The sequence below is a fragment of the Pyxicephalus adspersus genome, chromosome 4 (genome assembly GCF_032062135.1).
Source record: "Pyxicephalus adspersus chromosome 4, UCB_Pads_2.0, whole genome shotgun sequence".
Classification (NCBI taxonomy): domain Eukaryota; kingdom Metazoa; phylum Chordata; class Amphibia; order Anura; family Pyxicephalidae; genus Pyxicephalus; species Pyxicephalus adspersus.
The window spans coordinates 103,707,868-103,727,295 of record NC_092861.1 but is presented as its reverse complement, the minus strand read 5'-3'; the positions used below and the strand labels follow the sequence as shown (position 1 = coordinate 103,727,295).

The 19,428-nt window shown below is 39.6% G+C and overlaps 1 protein-coding gene across 1 annotated transcript in view; it reads left to right on the top strand.

Moving 5' to 3' along the window:
• CAPN9 (calpain 9) overlaps window positions 1–19,428 on the top strand; it is a 193,442-nt gene that overhangs the window by 39,979 nt on the left and 134,035 nt on the right. The window contains exons 8-9 of the mRNA XM_072410240.1: window positions 829–912; window positions 5,711–5,796. Of these exons, the coding sequence (XP_072266341.1) occupies window positions 829–912; window positions 5,711–5,796 (170 nt within the window). The remainder of the gene's footprint in view (window positions 1–828; window positions 913–5,710; window positions 5,797–19,428) is intronic.

Below are 19,428 nucleotides of genomic sequence, written 5' to 3'. Positions count from 1 at the left end.
CTAAATCTAAAGCCTAGTGAACAAAACAGTCAGGCATAAGGTTTTTACTACTTGTACTACCTCTTTAAATGATTAAAATTGTATTTCGTATTTCCGGATACAACATGTAGAGGAGAAGGGCAAAGAAGGGCAAATAAAAATAGGTTTTTACCTCTGAGAAATACCAAACACATACAGAAAGTAACATCTGTTATATTGCTAGACATCACACAGCTCAAATAAATTGTGTAGAATTTAAGATGATTGTGTCTTTTAGCCGATCCGAATTGTGACCATGTTATTATGTATACATATTAGTGTATAGTGCTCAAGATAGTGCTCAAGTTATTGTAGTGGTTCCTAAATAGCAAAAAAAATAAAAAATTAAATATGATAGTTATTGGTCAAAATCATATAAGTTATATGAGTTAGGAAACCAGTATGATCAATAATATATCAGGTTTAACAAAACAGACGCAAAAGACTTACTTTATGGATGATAGAGAGATAAAAATCCTAATCGGTAGATATTGTGCTGTAGTCCTGGCAGTTGTAATTAGCTCTGTATTGGGATCAGAGAGAAGTAGTGGTAGTACTAGCAGTTGTTTTGATCTATATTAAAACGAGAAAGGAAAGCAAGCCTTGATTAGTACATACTAATATTGTTTCAAAGCTTTGGGCTGGCACCTGATATTGAGTTTAAACTTTATTGGAGAATCTGAGGTTTAGTAATCCTTCTGTTCTAATTTACTTCCAGATACTAATTTCAAATTATTAGATATTTACTTGTAGTTATGCAGATATTGTTATTCATCTTTTAAGTACAACATCGTCTTGTTTGTTTTGTAGATTACAAGTTCTGCTGAAACAGAAGCAAAAACTCCTCAGGGACTTGTAAAAGGTCATGCTTACTCAATAACTGGCCTAGATGTGGTAAGTAGTTTTTTCAGATATATTTTTATTGTTTTTTGTATATATATTTACTATTGAAAGAAAGTTAAAGTAAATGTATTTTTTTTAAAAAAACAAGTAGTCAACACTAACTTGTCCAATCTACTCCTATAACCCTGGTTTCAGTTTTTGAATCTGCTGTTTTACGTTTTCCCCTTTGCTTTTTTCATTTTTTAAGTTAAGTTTAATCACTGCTTACTCCAAAGATATCAAGTGCACCTACCAAGGATGTTAACCCACCTACTATTGGGATGGTAACCCAATTAGGGTCCAATGTTATGCCAATGATTAGTCCTGGACAGGTGTGTCAAAAAAAATCCTGAAAAGATGGTCCCCTATGAAATTCCCGCCAGCTACTAACTCTGAGAAATTATTTAGGTAGCATAGCAGTATAGAGGTAATTTATATGTATGTCATAATTCTTTACCACTTCTTGTAAATATCATTAATACCTGTAACTGCTGCATGCGTTCTTGTAATTTTTACCTGTGACAACTGCCCTCTCAGCCTTACCCCGAGCAGTGAGTCCCCAGCTTGCTGGGCAAGAACCTAAACACCAGCAAGCTGATCTGTTGACCCTTGCCACACTCACAGTTAGTCTGACACCATATGCTTAGATGCACGAAGGAACCATTACTCTTGCCATCCATAGTTACAGTGCTGCTCTTTAAACACTGCTTGCCTCACCTGCTGCCAATTCAGAAAGGGATGACAGAGTTTTATTTTAAGGTAGTGTTAAGGAGGTAAGGATCAACTTTTTCTACCTAGATCATTCAGGGAAATTTAACAGTGTTTAATAAAGTAAAAAAACATACAGTGCATAAACATGTACAATAAAGACTTAGGCAACAGCAACAGTATAAAACAAAATAATAATTATGAAATTAACTCAGGTGAAGGTTGGTTTACTTTAGTGCTGGTTGTAATGTCATTCAGCTTTCATTCAGAGTCGCTCGGCACTCTGTGGCACTCAATCCATGATTTAGCAATAGTGTTGATGTTCGAATTCAGGTTGTCCCTATATTCGACCCGAATATGGCTGTTCGAATTCGAGTAGACCCGACCCGAAAATCACGGGATTCGACAGCAAAAATTTTTTTTTTTTCTTAAATTATTTATTTCATATCTGTTTTTTATTTTAAACTTGTTCTTTTTTTATTTTTTACAGGTTATCTGACAATGACATTATGAATCATAATGTCATTGTGGGATTCCTGGACCGTGGGAACTGTGCGGTCACAGCTAATTGAAAGCAGGTGCCATGTATCCTTTTACAATGTATCTTTTTACATCTGTTTGGAGGCTGTAGAAGCTCTACACAGTGCTGAAAAAAACCCAAATTTTCCTCCTATTGACTTTAATGGTGTTCGAATTCGATGTTCGACCACCCAAATTGTTTTGCTATATTCGAGCGAATAGCTGCCGAATCGAATAGTGAGCTATTCGACCAACACTATTTAGCAACATCACTGTTCAGTGTGAGAGCTTTCTTTGATAGAATGACATGGATTTTTCAGAGGAGTGACTGAATTAACATCCAATGATAGATAGTGAAGTAGAAGGATGTGTTCATGTAGGTCATGGTGCTCCATGGGCATACAGGTAATAATTCTACTCTGGGTAAGTTGTGCAGGTTAACTGCCTGCCAGCAGAATAATAGTCAACACAAAATATGGAGTCCATAAAGTATAAACCCGGCATGTCTGAGACTTTACCATAAAATGTTAAAGTGGATTTCCCAGCTTTTCTAGGCCCAGCAGAATGATTTTTCAAGTCAGCAGGCCAATTTCATCAGTGATAAATTTTCTGTAGGTATTTTTAATACTGGTTTTAAATCTGTGTTTTTCTTTAGCAAGTCTAGTTTTTGTGATGAGGGTAACTAAATATTTCATATTTGCTAATATTATTCTAAATGTATTACAGGATCTCATGGCAATTATCTGTATTTTTATGTTACAGACATCAATAACAATTGAAAATCAATTAAATGCATTTAGGCTGTTATCATGCCTAGAAACTATATTATTAATGCAGACAGTTTTTGTTTTGTTGTTAGGGAACACATACATGGGTACAATGCTACTCAATTACCGCGGATCAAACATTTTTTAGATTGCAGATTCTTTGACTGTCCACTTGCTGATTATGGTAAATCTTGGCTCCACATGTCATGAGTATGTTGGCTCCACATGCCAGATGTTCCAATGGACTGGCTAAATCGACAAATCTAATTTGCAATCCCGGTGATCTGGAGGATACTGATTGAATGATTGAACTAAATGATTTCTATTTTTTCCATGTGAATACAAATGGTTTCTTAGCTAAAACGTACAAATCAGAACCATAGATTTTTTTATATAAGCAGAGATGAATGACTTTGTTAATGATCTAATGTACTCCAAAGAGAACGCAGGACTCCTTGCATCTAGGCTTGAGCAAAAGCACTGGCTTGAGAAGGGTGTCATTTTAACTTACTACAGGACACAGAATCATAACCTGACATCTATGAACTCTTCAACAGTCTTTAGAAGAGCATGCTCCTTCTGAAAAGATTCCTTCGAAAGTAGCTTGAAGGCAAAATGGCAATTCCAAACCAAGTGTACCAATTGCCCATTCTGTTCATCCAAAGGAGTCCTTGGACAACATGAAGATATTGCTTGAAGCAATCCAGTTTAAAACACCCCAGTGGTATACCTATGGTGATCTAAAGGTCATTGGCACTGTTCCTGTGCCTCTGGGATAGCCACTGCAAAAGATTTTGTAAAGGGTGTCTTGCAGACAAGAAATACCTAATAGCCAGGAAGAAGCTGTGTCAAATTTCTGTTGATCCACATAAAATATTTCTACACCTTGGCATATCAAGCTAGGCCTAATGAAGAACCTTGTAAAGGCCATGAAAATGTGAACTCAAATGGCTTTCAGTGCCTTGTTGAGAAATTTCCAAACACAAGCACTGCAAAATTTAAGGAAAGGAAATGTAAAAAATCCACAGAGCAGTCCATTTTGCGTATGAAGGTTTTAAACAATCCCTCTCAGCAGTCGAGCTAGAAGCTTAAGAGACATTCAAGTGGCTCTGTGAAAACTCTGTGAAAACTTTTTTTATAGCCAGCAGCCAAGTCTTCTGCATACAAGAAAATAGTTCAGAATCTGTTTGTGTCTTTTCAGAAACTAGACTGTCCAATAACATTGAAAATATACTTCTTGCACTTCACCAGAAAATCTTGGCATGGTGAGTGACGAGCAAGGAGAAGGTTATCACTAGGAAATTCAGTCAATAGAGCATTGCTACCAAGGCTACTAATAGAATGATGGCCAACTACCGCTAGATGTTGTATCACGACAATTCAGACACAGCCTACACAAGAAAATCATTCTCTAAACATTTTTGAAGAAACAGTAGTAGTTGACTGACCCTTTTCAAATAGTTATTTCACTTCATACCAATTGACTTCTAGTAATGTAGGGAGAGACTTGAAAACATTCTATGATCTGCTCACCTGTAATTTTGTGCAAAATGGGAAAAAATTACAGTTGTATAATTGCAACTAAAATGCTGTATTGTCACCCTATGATCAGTCTCAAAATATTTTCCCCATTGTTACTGTGAAAGTTCACCAGTTTAATCTTTGTTTGACTGTTTTTCATGGTGCAAAATCACTTGCAAGTAGCAGTGGTTTCTTTGGCCAATTCTAAGAATCTGAGATAATTTGGTTCATCTATAATTGTGCATAGAGAAAACCAATTCTTACACCACAATTGGAAAAAAATGTGTATAATTGCAATGAAACATTACAATATCCCTTCTTTTCCCCACTGTTGCAAAGAAAATTTTCCAAGTTTGTTTTTTAATTGGTTCTTTTTGGCGCAAAATCAAGAGCAATTGTCTCTTTATCCTCTAAATGTGTTGTTTGTGGCTGTAGTGGAGGTCGTAATAAGGAACAGATAGCTAAAAAAATGTCACCAACCCAGAACTGGTACCTTTTTTAATGAATGTCAATGGCTCTATAGTGGTTGTGTAAAAGATCTATTTAGGTGTGACAATATCACCTGCTGAACTGAATGTTGTTCCAACATGACACTGCAGTTTTTGGCAGTTGAGAGTTAAGTAATTAGACATTTTGGGACATGCCAGAAACAATTATACCATGGGGCCTATCTAACCTAACTACCTGTCCTTGTCATGCAACCTTGGCTGGAAATAGTTTGGCAAAATGTCAAGAGGCTGTAGTCAACCCTACTCAACCCTGATGCTGCTGGTGCAGCTCAATCTGGGTTGCCTGGCTGAGACAAAAAGGGGCTGAGAAATAAAGCAGGGGAGAACCAGGGAGATACCTGCAAATGGGATGAGGCGCTGATATGCGACTTAAAGGAAAAGGCTTTGCTGAGGTGGCTTCACAAAATTTGTTTATAATAGTGCAGTTTTGCCTCCTTTTCAGAAAGCTTGAAAAATTCCTCAAAAAATTCACTGCATCATCGTGATTTGAGAGTGTGGCTATCCAGTAGTCATCTCTCTGTTTTATATCACCAATGCACTTGTCACTGCAAAAATGAGCCAGTATACAACTTTCCATGTTTCTCAAGGTGGACTGGAAATTTGCTCCCTGAAACCCCAGGCTTTCATCTTCCTCTTCATCCTCAGGGTGACACCATAGACACCGAATAGACTGGGGATGTTTTGTGTCACTTCCTAACATAATGCAATTAGCAATGGTTTCTGCATAATAGTTCTGCATAAGAGAGGCCAATTTTTAAAAGAGACCTGATGATTCCTTTTTTGCAGGTAAATTACAGAGGACAAAAAGTTCAACTTATTCGAGTGAGAAATCCTTGGGGACAGGTGGAATGGAATGGAGCATGGAGTGACAAGTAAGTGTTGTTCTACACAGATGTGTAAAATTGCTAGCTACACACTGATAAGACTGGAATTTAGTTGTCAGTTCTATGACCTCTTTTACAGTTTGAAAACCTGTAAAATTCTGTACTGTACAAAATACAAATTTTGTGAGTTTATTCTCTATTTTGTGCTTTTTAATGTATTTGTGTATTTTGGTTAGAAAATAAAAAAAGAGAATAGTAAATTGAGAACATTTAATGAAAAAGCGCACTATATTGTATGTATTTATTTCATTTATTTTTAATGTATTTTATTTTTGTTTGATATTTTCACACATAACAGTAAAACAGACAAAAATGTATTTAAAATGGTCTGGTTCATTTGTAGGCAATGGGGTTTATTTATAAATCTTTAACTGGCAAATTGGGCTGGTACACATTTTTACCCCTCTCCCAACCCAAATTTTCTTTTCAACAACTCTATTTAAAAACAAAATTTACTCCTGTGTTCTAGCCTCTGAAAAGATTCTCTGAAAATTGCATACTTCTGAATTTTCCCTGAATCTGTTCTGTTCAACAGAAAAGTGCTCTACTGTACTGTGCATCCCATTTTTAATTCACCCTTTAATTTGCCTACAAAAAAAAACCCTGGAAAATGTATTTTTTCTTTTCAATGATTTTTATTACATTTTTATATTTTTCTAAAAAGATCAAGTGTACAGAAATTATAGAGTAAACAAAAGAATGCAAGAAATACAGGTTGTGTGCATACAAATTTGGTACAATAGTAAAGAATGAAAAATAAATCATCCACATATTATGTATCTGGCTCTTTAATAAAAGAGAAAAGCCCCCACCTAATCAAGTAAGTACAAAAAAACAAAATCCCACAAGGTATTTAGGAAAATAGATAAACGAGCAGTTGAAAGGGTTACTGAATGGTGGGGATTGCATCGGAATCTTTGGCTGTTCAAAAAGGGCCCATAATTTAGCTCAAGCTAACCAGAAGAAAATAGAGGTCTTAACTTTTCTTTAGCTATTAGCACAGGTTCAGCATTTCTAGAGTTAGTCTATCTTTTGCTTTGAATAGAAGTGTAAAAATAAGTGTTCCCCCTTCCCTTGAAAATACCATGCCATACCATACCTCAAGGCATGCAACCTAACATTCCTCTAGCATGACGGCCTGTGAGTATGTAGCACCACTGCTATGTAAATACCAGTCCATTGGGGCCTCCTCCTTAAAAAAAAATAACAACATCATAACTACACTTATTGCTACTTCAGAGGCGATAAAAGTACATTCTAGACATGACCTAACAGGATTCTGATTGACCAAGATTCTATTGATCCAGAAAACATTTGTTTTAAATAGGGAAAAAGCTAATTTTATTACGGATAACGTAGGGTAGAATTAACAATAAATATATGTGGTGCGCAAAATGCAAATATTGGTAAAAAATCACTCATCTATAAGCTATAAATATTTATACATAGCAAACTTCATGTCATATGTACAAATATATATATTTTGTGAAGAATTAGCATCAAATGGTAGGTTGGCACAGAAGCAACTCAACACACGAGCTACGCTTTAGGGCCTGTATTTATTGCCAAAAACTACAACAGAAAATAAAAAAATCTTCCCTAGAACTGGTTAGTATCCACAAAAATACAGCCCAAATTCAAAACAGCCTCCTGGCTTTTATAAATCAATGTTTTCTCCTTGCAGCAAAAAAAAAAACAAACTGACCCACAGCGAGTCTAACCTACAACCACACTTAGGCAGATGTGGGCCATGGATTTGGGAATCCGCCCCTCCCTGCTCTTGCAGATTCCCAGTAAAACCAACCCCAAAACAGAAATTTTCAATAACCAGTAGATAAACTCACAGGTTCCCTGCAAACACAGCATTGCTGGTTTTATATCAGAGGTAGTATCTGCTTCACATACCTACCGTCCAGCACTGTACCGAGTAGCTAACAATATATGAATAAATAAATAAATATAGCTTCATTTTGTGCAAGTACAGAAAACCCTAAAAGCTCTGAAAATGCAGCCGGATATATAGGTATAACTGGACTATATATATGGACTTATGGATGATTGATTTTATTTCTATATTTATATTTTATATATTATTATATTTTGTGCGCCTCATATATTTAATAATATTTGAAATGATTATTACTGTCTTGATTATATTAATCAAGCACAAGTATTATTTTTTATATACTTAATTATTTTATTTATGGAAGAAATAAAACTGCTTTTATTTCTTCCTTTTTCTTTCCTGTAAACTCAACTCAAGTGCGATGATTTCTTGCCACTGTGAGGGATATCCACTTTATACAGTTGTCATGGGAAAAAGATTTCCCCTTTATTTTTGTTTTGGTGGCAACTCCAAATTTTTGATTTACTTTTACCTTCATTTGGTAACTGGGACATTAAAGCAAGTAAGTAAAACACCTTAACAGGGACATCATTATAATACATGCTAAAATTAACTGTGGGTTAAGAATAGCAGTTTCCTTGTCAATGGTAATTCCAACAGATTCATTAGTAACCACTTGGTGTATTTGCAATGTCCAGATCCCAGATTTTATTTTTAAATTTAAGATTTTACTAGGTAAGTACAAAGGAAGCATACAATATACACAGGTAAACATAGAGATCAAACACACTTGTAATGAGTACAGAATACATATAAAAGAACCAAAAATTACAATAACCAACACTGCATATTTTCATCAAACAGTTCAACTGTTGTTTGCAATACTTTAGTAGTAACAGTCTACTACATCAAAATCAACACTTATATTTAACATCATATTAAAGAATTCCATGGGACCCATATTTTTATTTGTTGTAATTGCTATCTAACACAACTATTCTGGGGTAGGGATGGGGGGTTCTAAGAGGGATGAATGGTGGGGGTAGGGTGTAGTTCCATGATTGGAAAATGGTCAATATAAAACTAAACAAGTAAGAATGTTTAGTATGGGCTTTCAAGAGGGCATCATACAGCAGCTTAAAAATTAGGCTGCTCAGAGAGCTGTCAAACAGTCTGAGGATTCACGGAACATGGTCGAGTAGAACCATCTCTGATTGGTAGCTTCCTCAGTGCCTCTTATGGAGGCAGTCAGGTCTCCTCCCCTCCCCATTTTCCGTGACATTATCAACTGCCCAAACTGCTATTTTTTGTTTGTGTCAGTGCAGCTATGGATATCTCTGCACTGGTCGCACAATTGCAGGGGCTGTCTTTGGAGGTAGCTGACCTCCGCACGCCCGTCTCACACATACAGAGACCACAGGCAGCTGGTTGTGACAGCAGGAATCAGGCCTGCTCTGAACCCAAGGTGGCGCTCCCGGACAGATTTTCTGGGGGAAGCAACAATTTTATTCGGTTCAGGGAGTCCTGCAAACTATATTTTAAACTACGTCCACACTCTTCAAGGGACGAGAGTCAAAGAGTGGGTATAATCATCTCATTGCTTAAAGGTGACGCTCTTGGGCTTTTTCGTTGCCAACCGGTTCTCAGTCCCCCTGGTCAGTAGATGAATTTTTCAGAGCGCTAGGTCTTATCTATGATGTCCCAGATTGGATCTCCCTGGCCGAGACCAAGTTGCGTGTCTTGCAGCAGGGAAAGCGTTCTGCGGAGACCTATTGCTCTCAGTTTAGGAGGTGGGCTACGGATACTGAGTGGAATGATCCTGCTCTCCGTAGTCAATTCTGTCAAGGGCTATCAGAGAGTCTGAAAGACGCATTGGCGTTTCACGAATATCCTGGGTCATTGGAAGCGGCTATGTTCCTTGTTGTACATATGGATAGATCTAAGAGATCCAAGGTTCCTCAATCCCAGGACGTACAATCATATAAGATGGCGGCCTCCTCTGACACTTTGGGTGGAGAGATGCTTGAGTTCATGTCTAGTGATGAATCTATGCAGTTGGGGGGAGCTACCTCTCTACCTAGGAATAAGAACTTTGGGCATAAGAAGGGACTGTGGAAAACGGGAACATTTTGTCAACATCTGTCCTTATGTTCAGCGCCAAGGTGAAAACAAAACAAAATGTGTGTTTAACCCTCATCTCTCACTTGGTGGTCTGTGTGGGGAATCAGAGAATTTACTTTTGTCATTTACCGGTAGTACTCGATTTCTCCTGTCTGCTGAGGTGGCGCTAGACTCCAAAACTGTGGGAATTGAAGTGTTTATTGACAGTGAGGCAGGGGTTAACTTAGTTGATGGTCAGTTCGTCCGTATGCATGGGTTAACAACTAGTGCATTAGACAAAAATATCTCAGTGTTTGCAATTGATTCTGCTCCACTCACGCAGAAATGTTTGTCACAAATGGTGCAAGACATCCGTTTAAAGGTGGGTGATTTTCATCAAGAATCCATCTCGTTCTTTGTGCTGGAGGGTCTGCCTGCTCCGTTGGTACTAGGTTTACCATGGTTAAGCAAACATAATCCTACCATCTATTGGCAAGCGAGACAGATTCTTGATTGAAGTGATTATTGCATAGACAACTGTCTTAACACATCGCTTTCTGTTGTAACCACTAAGGTTGTACCTTCGTTTATTTCTGAGTTTTCTGATGTATTCTCTGAAACTGAAGACCAGGAGTTACCTCCACATCGGGAGTATGATTGCCCCATCAACCTGATTCCCGGAGCTAAGCTCCCCGCGTCTCGGTTGTATATTCTTTCCGAACCCGAAAGAGCGGCCATGCGAGAATATTTCACCGAGAGTTTGGTTAAAGGTCCTATTAGACCATCCAAATCTCCAGTAGCTGCAGGGTTTTTCTTTGTTAAGAAAAAGGACGGAACTCTTAGGTCATGTTTGGACTTCAGTGAGCTTAACCGTATTACTGTCCGTGACCCTTACCCTCTTCCTTTAATCCCGGATTTTTTCAATCAGATTGTCGGGGCCAAGGTGTTCTTTAAATTGGATTTGAGAGGGGCATATAATCTGGTAAGGATCAGAGAGGGGGATTAATGGAAGACGACCTTTAATACCCCTGAGGGTTATTTTGAGAATATGCCTTTTGGGTTAACCAATGCTCCTGCGGTTTTTCAACATTTCATTAATGACATCTTTCATTATCTGGTGGGCAGGTTTGTTGTGGTGTACCTGGATGATATACTAATTTATTCTCCAGACATGGTGACTCATCAGGATCACGTGAAACAAGTGTTACAGATCCTTAGAGAGAATAAATTGTATGCGAAGAGAGAAGTGTGTTTTTGCAGTTCCAGAGGTGAAGTTCCTGGGTTACTTAATCTCATCTTCAGGTTTTCGTATGGATCCTGAAAAGGTCTGTGCGGTGTTGGACTGGGATCGACCCGAAAATCTGAAAGCACTTATGCGATTTTTGGGGTTCACCAATTACTACCGTGAATTTATTTTGAATTACTCCATTGTGGTTAAACCTTTAACGGACATGACGAGGAAAGGTTCAGATTTCTCAGTCTGGTCGGATGCGGCATTACAAGCCTTTTCAGCTGTTAAGGAGTGTTTTGCTTCTGCTCCTATACTGGTGCAACCAGATGTGGCACAACCATTTATTGTGGAAGTTGACGCATCTGAAGTAGGGGTAGGAGTAGTCTTATCGCTGGGTCCTTCACCTAGTAAATGGCGCCCATGTGCTTTCTTCTCTAAAAAACTCTCTAATGCAGAGAAAAATCATTACGTAGATGATAGAGAGTTGCTGGCCATTAAGTTGGCTTTTGAGGAATGGCGTCATTGGTTGGAAGGAGCGATTCATCCTATTACGGTAATTACTGATCACAAAAATCTGGCATATTTAGAGTCGGCTAAACCTCTGAACCCAAGACAGGCCAGATGGTCGTTGTTTTTTACCAGGTTCATATTCGTTGTTACCTATCGCCCTGGGGTTAAGAACGTCAAGGCAGACGCTTTGTCCCGTAGCTTTCCTGTGGGGGTGATTCGGAAGATCCTGGTCTGATATTGTCTGAAGGGGTAGTAATATCCGCCCTTTATTCCGATCTTGAGGCAGAGGTATTGGAGGCCCAGGGAGATGCACCGGATTCTTGTCCTTCGGGGAAGTTGTTTGTTCCTTACGAATTACGACACAAGGTGTTCGAGAAACACCACTGTACAGTCCTTACAGGACACCCTGGGAACTGATCCACGGTCGATCTCATCTCTCGTAGGTTCTGGTGGCCGGGGTTGCGTAAATGTGTTGAGGGGTATGTGTCAGCATGTAGTACTTGTGCTCGTGCTAAGGTGACACATACTCGGCCTTCTGGATCCCTACTTCTGTTTTCAATCTTATCCCGACCTTGGACTCATTTATCTGTGGATTTTATCACAGATTTGCCTAATTCCTCAGGAAAAAACGTGATTCTGGTGATTGTTGATTGCTTCAGTAAGATGTCACACTTTCTGGCATTGTCAGGGCTACCTAATGCTAAAACCCTTGCACAAGTGTTTGTTGATAACATCGTGAAGCTTACACGGTATTCCCTCGTATGTGGTGTCTGATAGGGGGACTCAATTTGTTTACAGATTATGGAAGGCTTTCTGCACTCGTCTGGGGGTACAATTGTCCTTCTCTTTAGCCTTTCATCTTAAGTCGAACGGTCAGACTGAACACACTAACCAGAATCTGGAGACTTATTTGAGATGTTCTTCATTTTTGTCTTTGGCCAAGTTTGCCATAAATAACAGTAGGCAGGAGTCCACTGATAAGTGGCCGTTTTTTGGGGCATATGGATTCCATCCGCAATTTGGCACATTTTCTGGTACTGAGACTTCAGGTATTCCTGAAGAGGAAAGATTTTCCTCTTCTTTAACATCTATGGGCGAAAATTCAAAATTTAATTTTTTCAAAATTTAAAAAAGATGGGCAACAAGTATAAACGTATGGCTGACAGGAGACGTATGAGTGGTCCAGACCTAAGAGTGGGTGATTTTGTGTGGCTGTCCAAAAGAAACATTAAGTTGAAAGTTTCTTCTTGGAAGTTGGGTCCAAGGCTTACTGGTCCATATAAGATCTCCGCCATTATTAACCCGGTTGCCTTTCATCTCAAACTTCCACAGGCTTTAAAGATTCATAATGTGTTCCACAAATCACTGTTGAAGAGATATGTCGAACCTACGGAACCGTCCTCCTTGCCTCCGGCTCCTGTCATGGTGGACGGTAATCTAGCATTTCAGATTGCCAGGATACTGGACTCCCGAATTCTCCGCAGATCCCTCCAGTATGTCGTTCACTGGAGGGGTTATGGTCCGGAGGAGAAAATGTGGGTTCCAGCGACTGACGTTAATGCTAGTGGCCTAGTGAAAGCTTTCCACAGGGCTAATCCGGATAAGGTCGGTCCTGGGTGTCCAGAGGCCACCCATAGAAGGGGGGGTACTGTCACGGTCCCTTCCGTGACTGAGGTTAGAAGATCTGTGAGACAAGCTGCACGCACATGAGGTTATCTGACAGTCTCTTTGTTTTTACTTGTTTCTGTGTTGTTTGTAATTACCACACCCCTTGTATCAGCTGCACCTGGTGGTCATTACTGCTCCTCCATTTAGTCTGGCCTCTTACTTCATGCTATTCGGTTGATATTCACTTCTGGGATGTGAAGAGCTGGTGTGTTGTCCTCTTCAGGGTTCCTGCTCCTCCATTGCTTTTGGTGTTTTGTTGTTCTTTTGTTGTTACTAGGCCACAGGAAGACACTGGTTCTTTCATTTGGGAAGGAACCAGTAGTCTCAAGCCCAGTCACTATTCCTAGGGCAATTCAGGGTTACTAGGGCCTAGGTTCCAGTGTATGAGTATTCCCACCTTCAGGGGATATTCATACCGTCAGGAGTCAGGGCTAGGTTAGGGTGTCCGTAGGGGGTGACCGTTTCCTTTTCCCTAGCCATTGAAAGCCTAGTCCCTTGTATTTATCTTTCTGTTTTCCTCCCCTCCCCATTATCCGTGACAGTCTGTTTGTGAATACAACCAGTGAATCACTGAATAGTATGTATCATCTCGAGTAATCAGGTGGTGAATATGCTAGACATCACATAGTTGGTATTCAGAGAGTAATTTGCGAAATTTCCTGGTCAGTGATACATTATCCCTACTGCTGGAAAAGCCTGAGGGTTCGTCCAGGGAGACATTAAAGTCACCTCAAGATAGCCCTTTAGAAATAGAAAGCCTGCCCCCCAAATCACACCAACTACCTTTGAATTGCCAAGCAACTCTCTTAGAAATGAGAATGCTCACTCCTCTGGCTTTATTATCTGTGGCGGCACCATGCCCATTGATAATTGTGGTCTGTAAATCTAGGGAATTTGTAAATTCTAAAGTTGGTCTCTTGTAGAAACGCTACTCATGCTTTCGGTCTGTGTAGAGCTCACAATAGAGTCTTTCTCGTCTCTGGAATATTCAGGCCTTTAGCACTAAGGGAGACAACTTTGATATTTGGCATTATAAGGCCTGACAAATAGCTTAAACAATCAAGTTCCCAGGGTTACAGGGTTAAGGATAAGGGTAGTTCAGATGGGGGTGGAGGATAATCTAGGTTTGGTCAAGGATAAGGCTAATCTAAATCAGGGGTTACTAAAGAATTGGATATACCACAAGTCCCTAAGTATATAAGGACATCCTACTAGGGGTTGATGGAGTGTAGTAATGCTGGGATGGAGTCGAACCCTATTCCTCCTTCTGCTATGTTAAAAATCGAAAGTCACTAATATAGAGCAAATTCAAGTATTACCACAATTCAAGTAAGCAACGAACAAAGAGAAAACAAATCACTGAAAACTGTTTTAACAACAGTTGGAGTCAACATATTACCCCGATGGGGGGATCAAACAGGAAGTAGTCTCCCCTAAATGAGAGCCCCCCCCACCCCATCTGGCAAAAAACAAAAGTTCCCACAAACACTATCCGTCATTATAGAAAGCACCATGTGGTGATCACCTCCTCCTCCAAGGGTCAAGCTAAATTAAACAACAGCAGGTAGACCTGCAGACATAGCTGGTGCCCTTAAAACTAGCATATATTAACTAAACACAAATATATGGGATGAAACTCAGCCATTCCGCTTGTGTTGAGATGCACATTTGTAGTCCACTGGAGAAGGGGGGGCATATTCCGTTGCTGGAGGGAAGGCCACAATAACAGCACTTAATTATAAAGGTTGTGGAGTTATTCTAGTCCTTATCAGTTCAAGCTGGATGGCTTGATTGAGATCTAGCTTGAGAGGAAGACTTCTGTTGTCGTCTCCTGCAACGTCAGGAAGGTTGCCTTAAGTTTACCATTACTTGTGGGAACTCCAAACTGTCGGGGACATCAATCAATGTAGTATCCAGAAAGCGAAACAGTTCAGGTAGTTGGTCATGGGCACCTGAACATTGCTGCACCCTTGCGTACCAGTAAGTGAAAGGGGTGTCCCCAATTGTATGTCACGTTGCTTTCTTTTTTCTGGTCTAATAAAGGACGGAAGAGTCTCTGCTTTCCCAGCGTAGAGCTAGACAGGTCAGGTAGGATGATGATCTGCTCACCATCAAAATCTAAAGTCCCCTGGGACCTGGCCCGTTTAAGCACCGAATAAAATTTGATCCTGCAGAGGACATCTCATGGTGATTCTTATTCTAACCTTTACAGCCTTTCCACACGGTCAATTTCAATATGGACTGTGGGAGGTTTCCCCAAAAGCATGCTGAATATGGCTGTAACTGTAGCTTTGAGATCGGATCCAGCAGTTGCCTCTGACAGGCCCTTGATTCTTACATTGTTACGGTGATGTCTGTTTCCTTGGTCCCCAACCTGTAGCAGTAGGAAGGACACTGAGCTCTGTAATAATTTTTGGGTATTTTACATAGATTGCATACGTGTCGTTTGTGAAGTGGATGTAGTCTGCATTGTTGAGACTCTAGGATCCAGGGCTGTGGTTTTCTGGCGTATGTCTTCCAGCTCTTTTCGCATGGCCCTTTCCAACCTGGCTGCCAGGTTTTCAATGTTAGCCTTCGTGGATAGTGGTAAGTAGGAGGGCACTGAGGTCCGTGGATAGAATCTAGTAAGTTGCAGTTGGGATGGGAGTATTGACTGATATTGCCTGGGACCTATTTTGGATAGCTTGGGTCACTTCAGGTGGCTTCAGGTGTTCGTCCTGGCGCAGCTCGACACGGTACCACCTTAGGTGTGCAGGCCTCTGTGGATCGGGTCTCCGCCACCTGAAAATACAAGCGGAGCCCCGATTTCTTCTGAGCCTGGGAGGGGCCTGGTGTCTCCATCCTAGCGTGTGTCAGGGGAAGCCATTTGTGCAATTTGAATTGTCGTGTCTGATGCAGAAGCAGTGCTGGGAATGGAGCTCCTAGATCTCACGTCCTCACAGCCCCATTGTGAAGCTGTGCCCCTCTTGATTCTTTAAGGTGATTTACCCTTATGATGTTTCTTGCAGACTTCTTGCCAGTTACACAAGCAGTAAATGACTCCAGGACCTCAGAACCTGTATAAATCTCAACTGGTGCTGAGTTTGGTTGGAAGAAAAAAAGGGGTTATTTAGCCAATATTAGGAATGTTTGTGAAAGGTTCTACTTGTGCTGTTAGTGTCTGTGGGGGTTGTGCAAGGGTTGGTGGTAGAACAATTATTGCTTGGCATTAGGAACAGATGGATTAAACAGGTCACCAATACAGAACTGATTCATTTTTAGTTTTAGATTTTATTTTTATTGAGATGTACCAAGAAAAAATACCAGTAACAATAAGAACAATGTTGTACAATTATAATTTGCCAATGAAACAAAGACATGTCAATAATAAATATTACAATTATTCTGTTGTCAAAAGTACAAAACTAATACATAAAACAAGAAAACACAGTCTGTATTCTATTTTCTTTGCACCCTGACCTCCCAAGAGCACCGAAAATCTTCCATGCAGTAAATATAGTTTACAAACCGAATCCACTGATTGAGAGTTCACAGTGAGGCACACTTCCAGAGAGCTGGAATTGCCTTGGCTGTGTTCAATAAGTGGTGCAAAATTGATTGTATTTCTTGTTCTAATAGGGACAGACATGAAGCAGAACCAATTTAGGTTTGTGCTTGATGTCAGTTTTTGTAAGCGTGAAAATTATGTCTCCTACCTCTGACCAGAATGTCTGTATCATGGAACACTCCCAAAATAAATGAATCAGGGCACCTAATGATGTTTCTCAACGCCACCGGACAGGAATAACATGAGGATACGTTGCAGCCAGAATAGTTGGGATCCTGAATCATCTGGTTAGCAATTTTTAATTTATCTCCTGATACCTATTGCTGCTTATACGCTTTATGGCTGAAATGGAGAAGGTGGTCTATTTGTTGGGGGGAGAACTTCAGATTAAGATATCTTTCCCATTTAGCAACACAGGCTGCTGTGGCTGATGCCTGTATGTCTAATAAAATTTGTTAACAGTTAAAGGTAAAGGTAACTTAAAGGTTCATTTGATACGCATGTAGATTCTAGTGAAGTGAGTGGCCTAATAAACTGCTGTGGTGGGAGAGAACAGAGAAAATAGGTCAATTGGATCATTCTCCATTTGATCTAGATGTTCTGAGGGAAAGTTGGTGTGTCCCAAGACTGGTGACATAGGATTGCACGTGCTTGGCTTTTAAAGTGTTTTGTTACCACTCCAGTGTAACTCCTATCAATGGATTGCGAGAAATAGCCTGCAGCACGTGGCTAGGTGCCCAGACTGCTGAAGGCAGTGGAACTGGTGATATAGCATTTTAACATTGTTTGTATTTCAATATTTTTATTGCTTTTTTTTCATAATAAAATAAGACAAATTACAATGTAACATCATAGTTCTGTTGGATGACAGACAAAATAACTGAGTATATGTTATATAATGCACATTGCACAACAAGACAAACAAAGAATAACAAAATTTCTGTTTCGGGTAAGCAATCAAAGGGAGAAAAAACAAAACAAAAATCAACCTTTAAACCTATTATCGAGTATTACCCAAATATCTGGAGTAAAACCTTCTCCCCCATAACAAGGTCAGTAAAAGATGAAGCTTCTGAACTGAGTGACAAGTTGGGGGAAAGAGGGGGGAGTGGGATGAAGACTTTTTGTTATATTCTGGAGCTTTTTAAAGACTGGTATAATATAGGACTGCTTAGAATCAGCCTTAATTATAAGCAGAAGCTTAATTATCCATTTTAACTTTGCTGATAGTGGTTCCATTGGAATATCAACATTTTTCCAGCCAATAGAATGAGGGTGTATTTAGGTAATTTTTGATCTAGCTTGTTAAATAGTGCCCCTTTAAGTATCTTGTTTATCTCACTGTAAACAATTTTAGATATAAGCTAAAATAACTCCGACCAAAAAGCCTGTTCCATTGTGCCCCTTTCTCCACACCCTCTGAAACATAATGGAGAGGATGAAGGGTGGTATCACGCTAAATGGTCACTAGGGCACTAAATACCATCTTAGCATCACCTTGTATTTCGCCTCCACCAGTGAGGAGTTGAGTGATACTTTCGAGAATTTCCTATAATTACATATATATCTTAATTTCTTGGCCCCGGGCATATAGATAGCATATAGATGGGAGATTTGGCCTTTGGAGTCAGCCATAGAGCTACACAAACTTTCAAAAGTAGTGGACCTAAACGGAGAAGTAGCTTGTTTAAGCTTAGAGGACACAAAAGATCTAATTTGTCTGAATCTGAAGTATTAATTTTTGGGGAGCTTTTCCTTGCTGGTTAGATATTCAAGGCTGAACATCCTCCCCACTTATCGATTATATCTTTTATACATTTGAATCCATTTTCTATTCACCACCTTAACTGATCTTTAATTAAACCAGGTGTGAATTCTGGATTGTCCCACAGGGGCAAGAGTCGTAAGTGGTGATACCAGTTTTGGATTAAATCTAGGTGTATCCCATATTAGAATAGAGTAGGCTAGTATGAGGCAATGTATAGCCAGTCTGGATTTTTTCGATATCCACATCATGGATTCGATTCCCGTTGGAAATGCATGCTAATTCTTCTAAACCAACCCACTGAGGTCGAGCATTTAGGATATAACACATAGAAAACTGTGCTATTTGTGCCACTTTGGCATAATGCTGGAGATCCAGGACCCCTAAACCTCCTTGAGTGCGGAAGGCAAACATTGTAGCTTTTTGAATTCTGCTTTTTTTCCCCTCCCCATGTAAAATTCAGGATTTTGGATTGCAGATGGTCTACAGTTGTGGGATGTGAACTGGTAATGTACAGAACAGATAAAAAGTCCTTGGTAGAATGTTCATTTTAACAGTGGCCATGCGTCTGAACCAAGAAGGGGGGGATCTGGACCATTTTTGTATGTCTAGAAGTAATTTTTTATTTAAGGGCCCATAATTAGCTTGGTACAGGGATTGGTATGTAGGGGTTAATTGAATCTCTATGTATTGGATTGAATTTTCCCTCATATGAAAACCGTTATTTTTGAGAGGTGACCAGGGGGTTTGGGATGTTGATATTAGGAGCTTTGGATTTCACTCTTTTATGTGGAGGCCCGGAATCTTAGTAAAGTTGTCAAGTACCTTAAAAGGATTGGGTAAGGTTACTATGAGTGTAATATACATCAATATGTCATTCTCAAGTAAGGCATATTTGTGTTCGGTTTGGCCACAGTGAATGCCTTGTATGTTAGGGATTGATTGTATGGCTG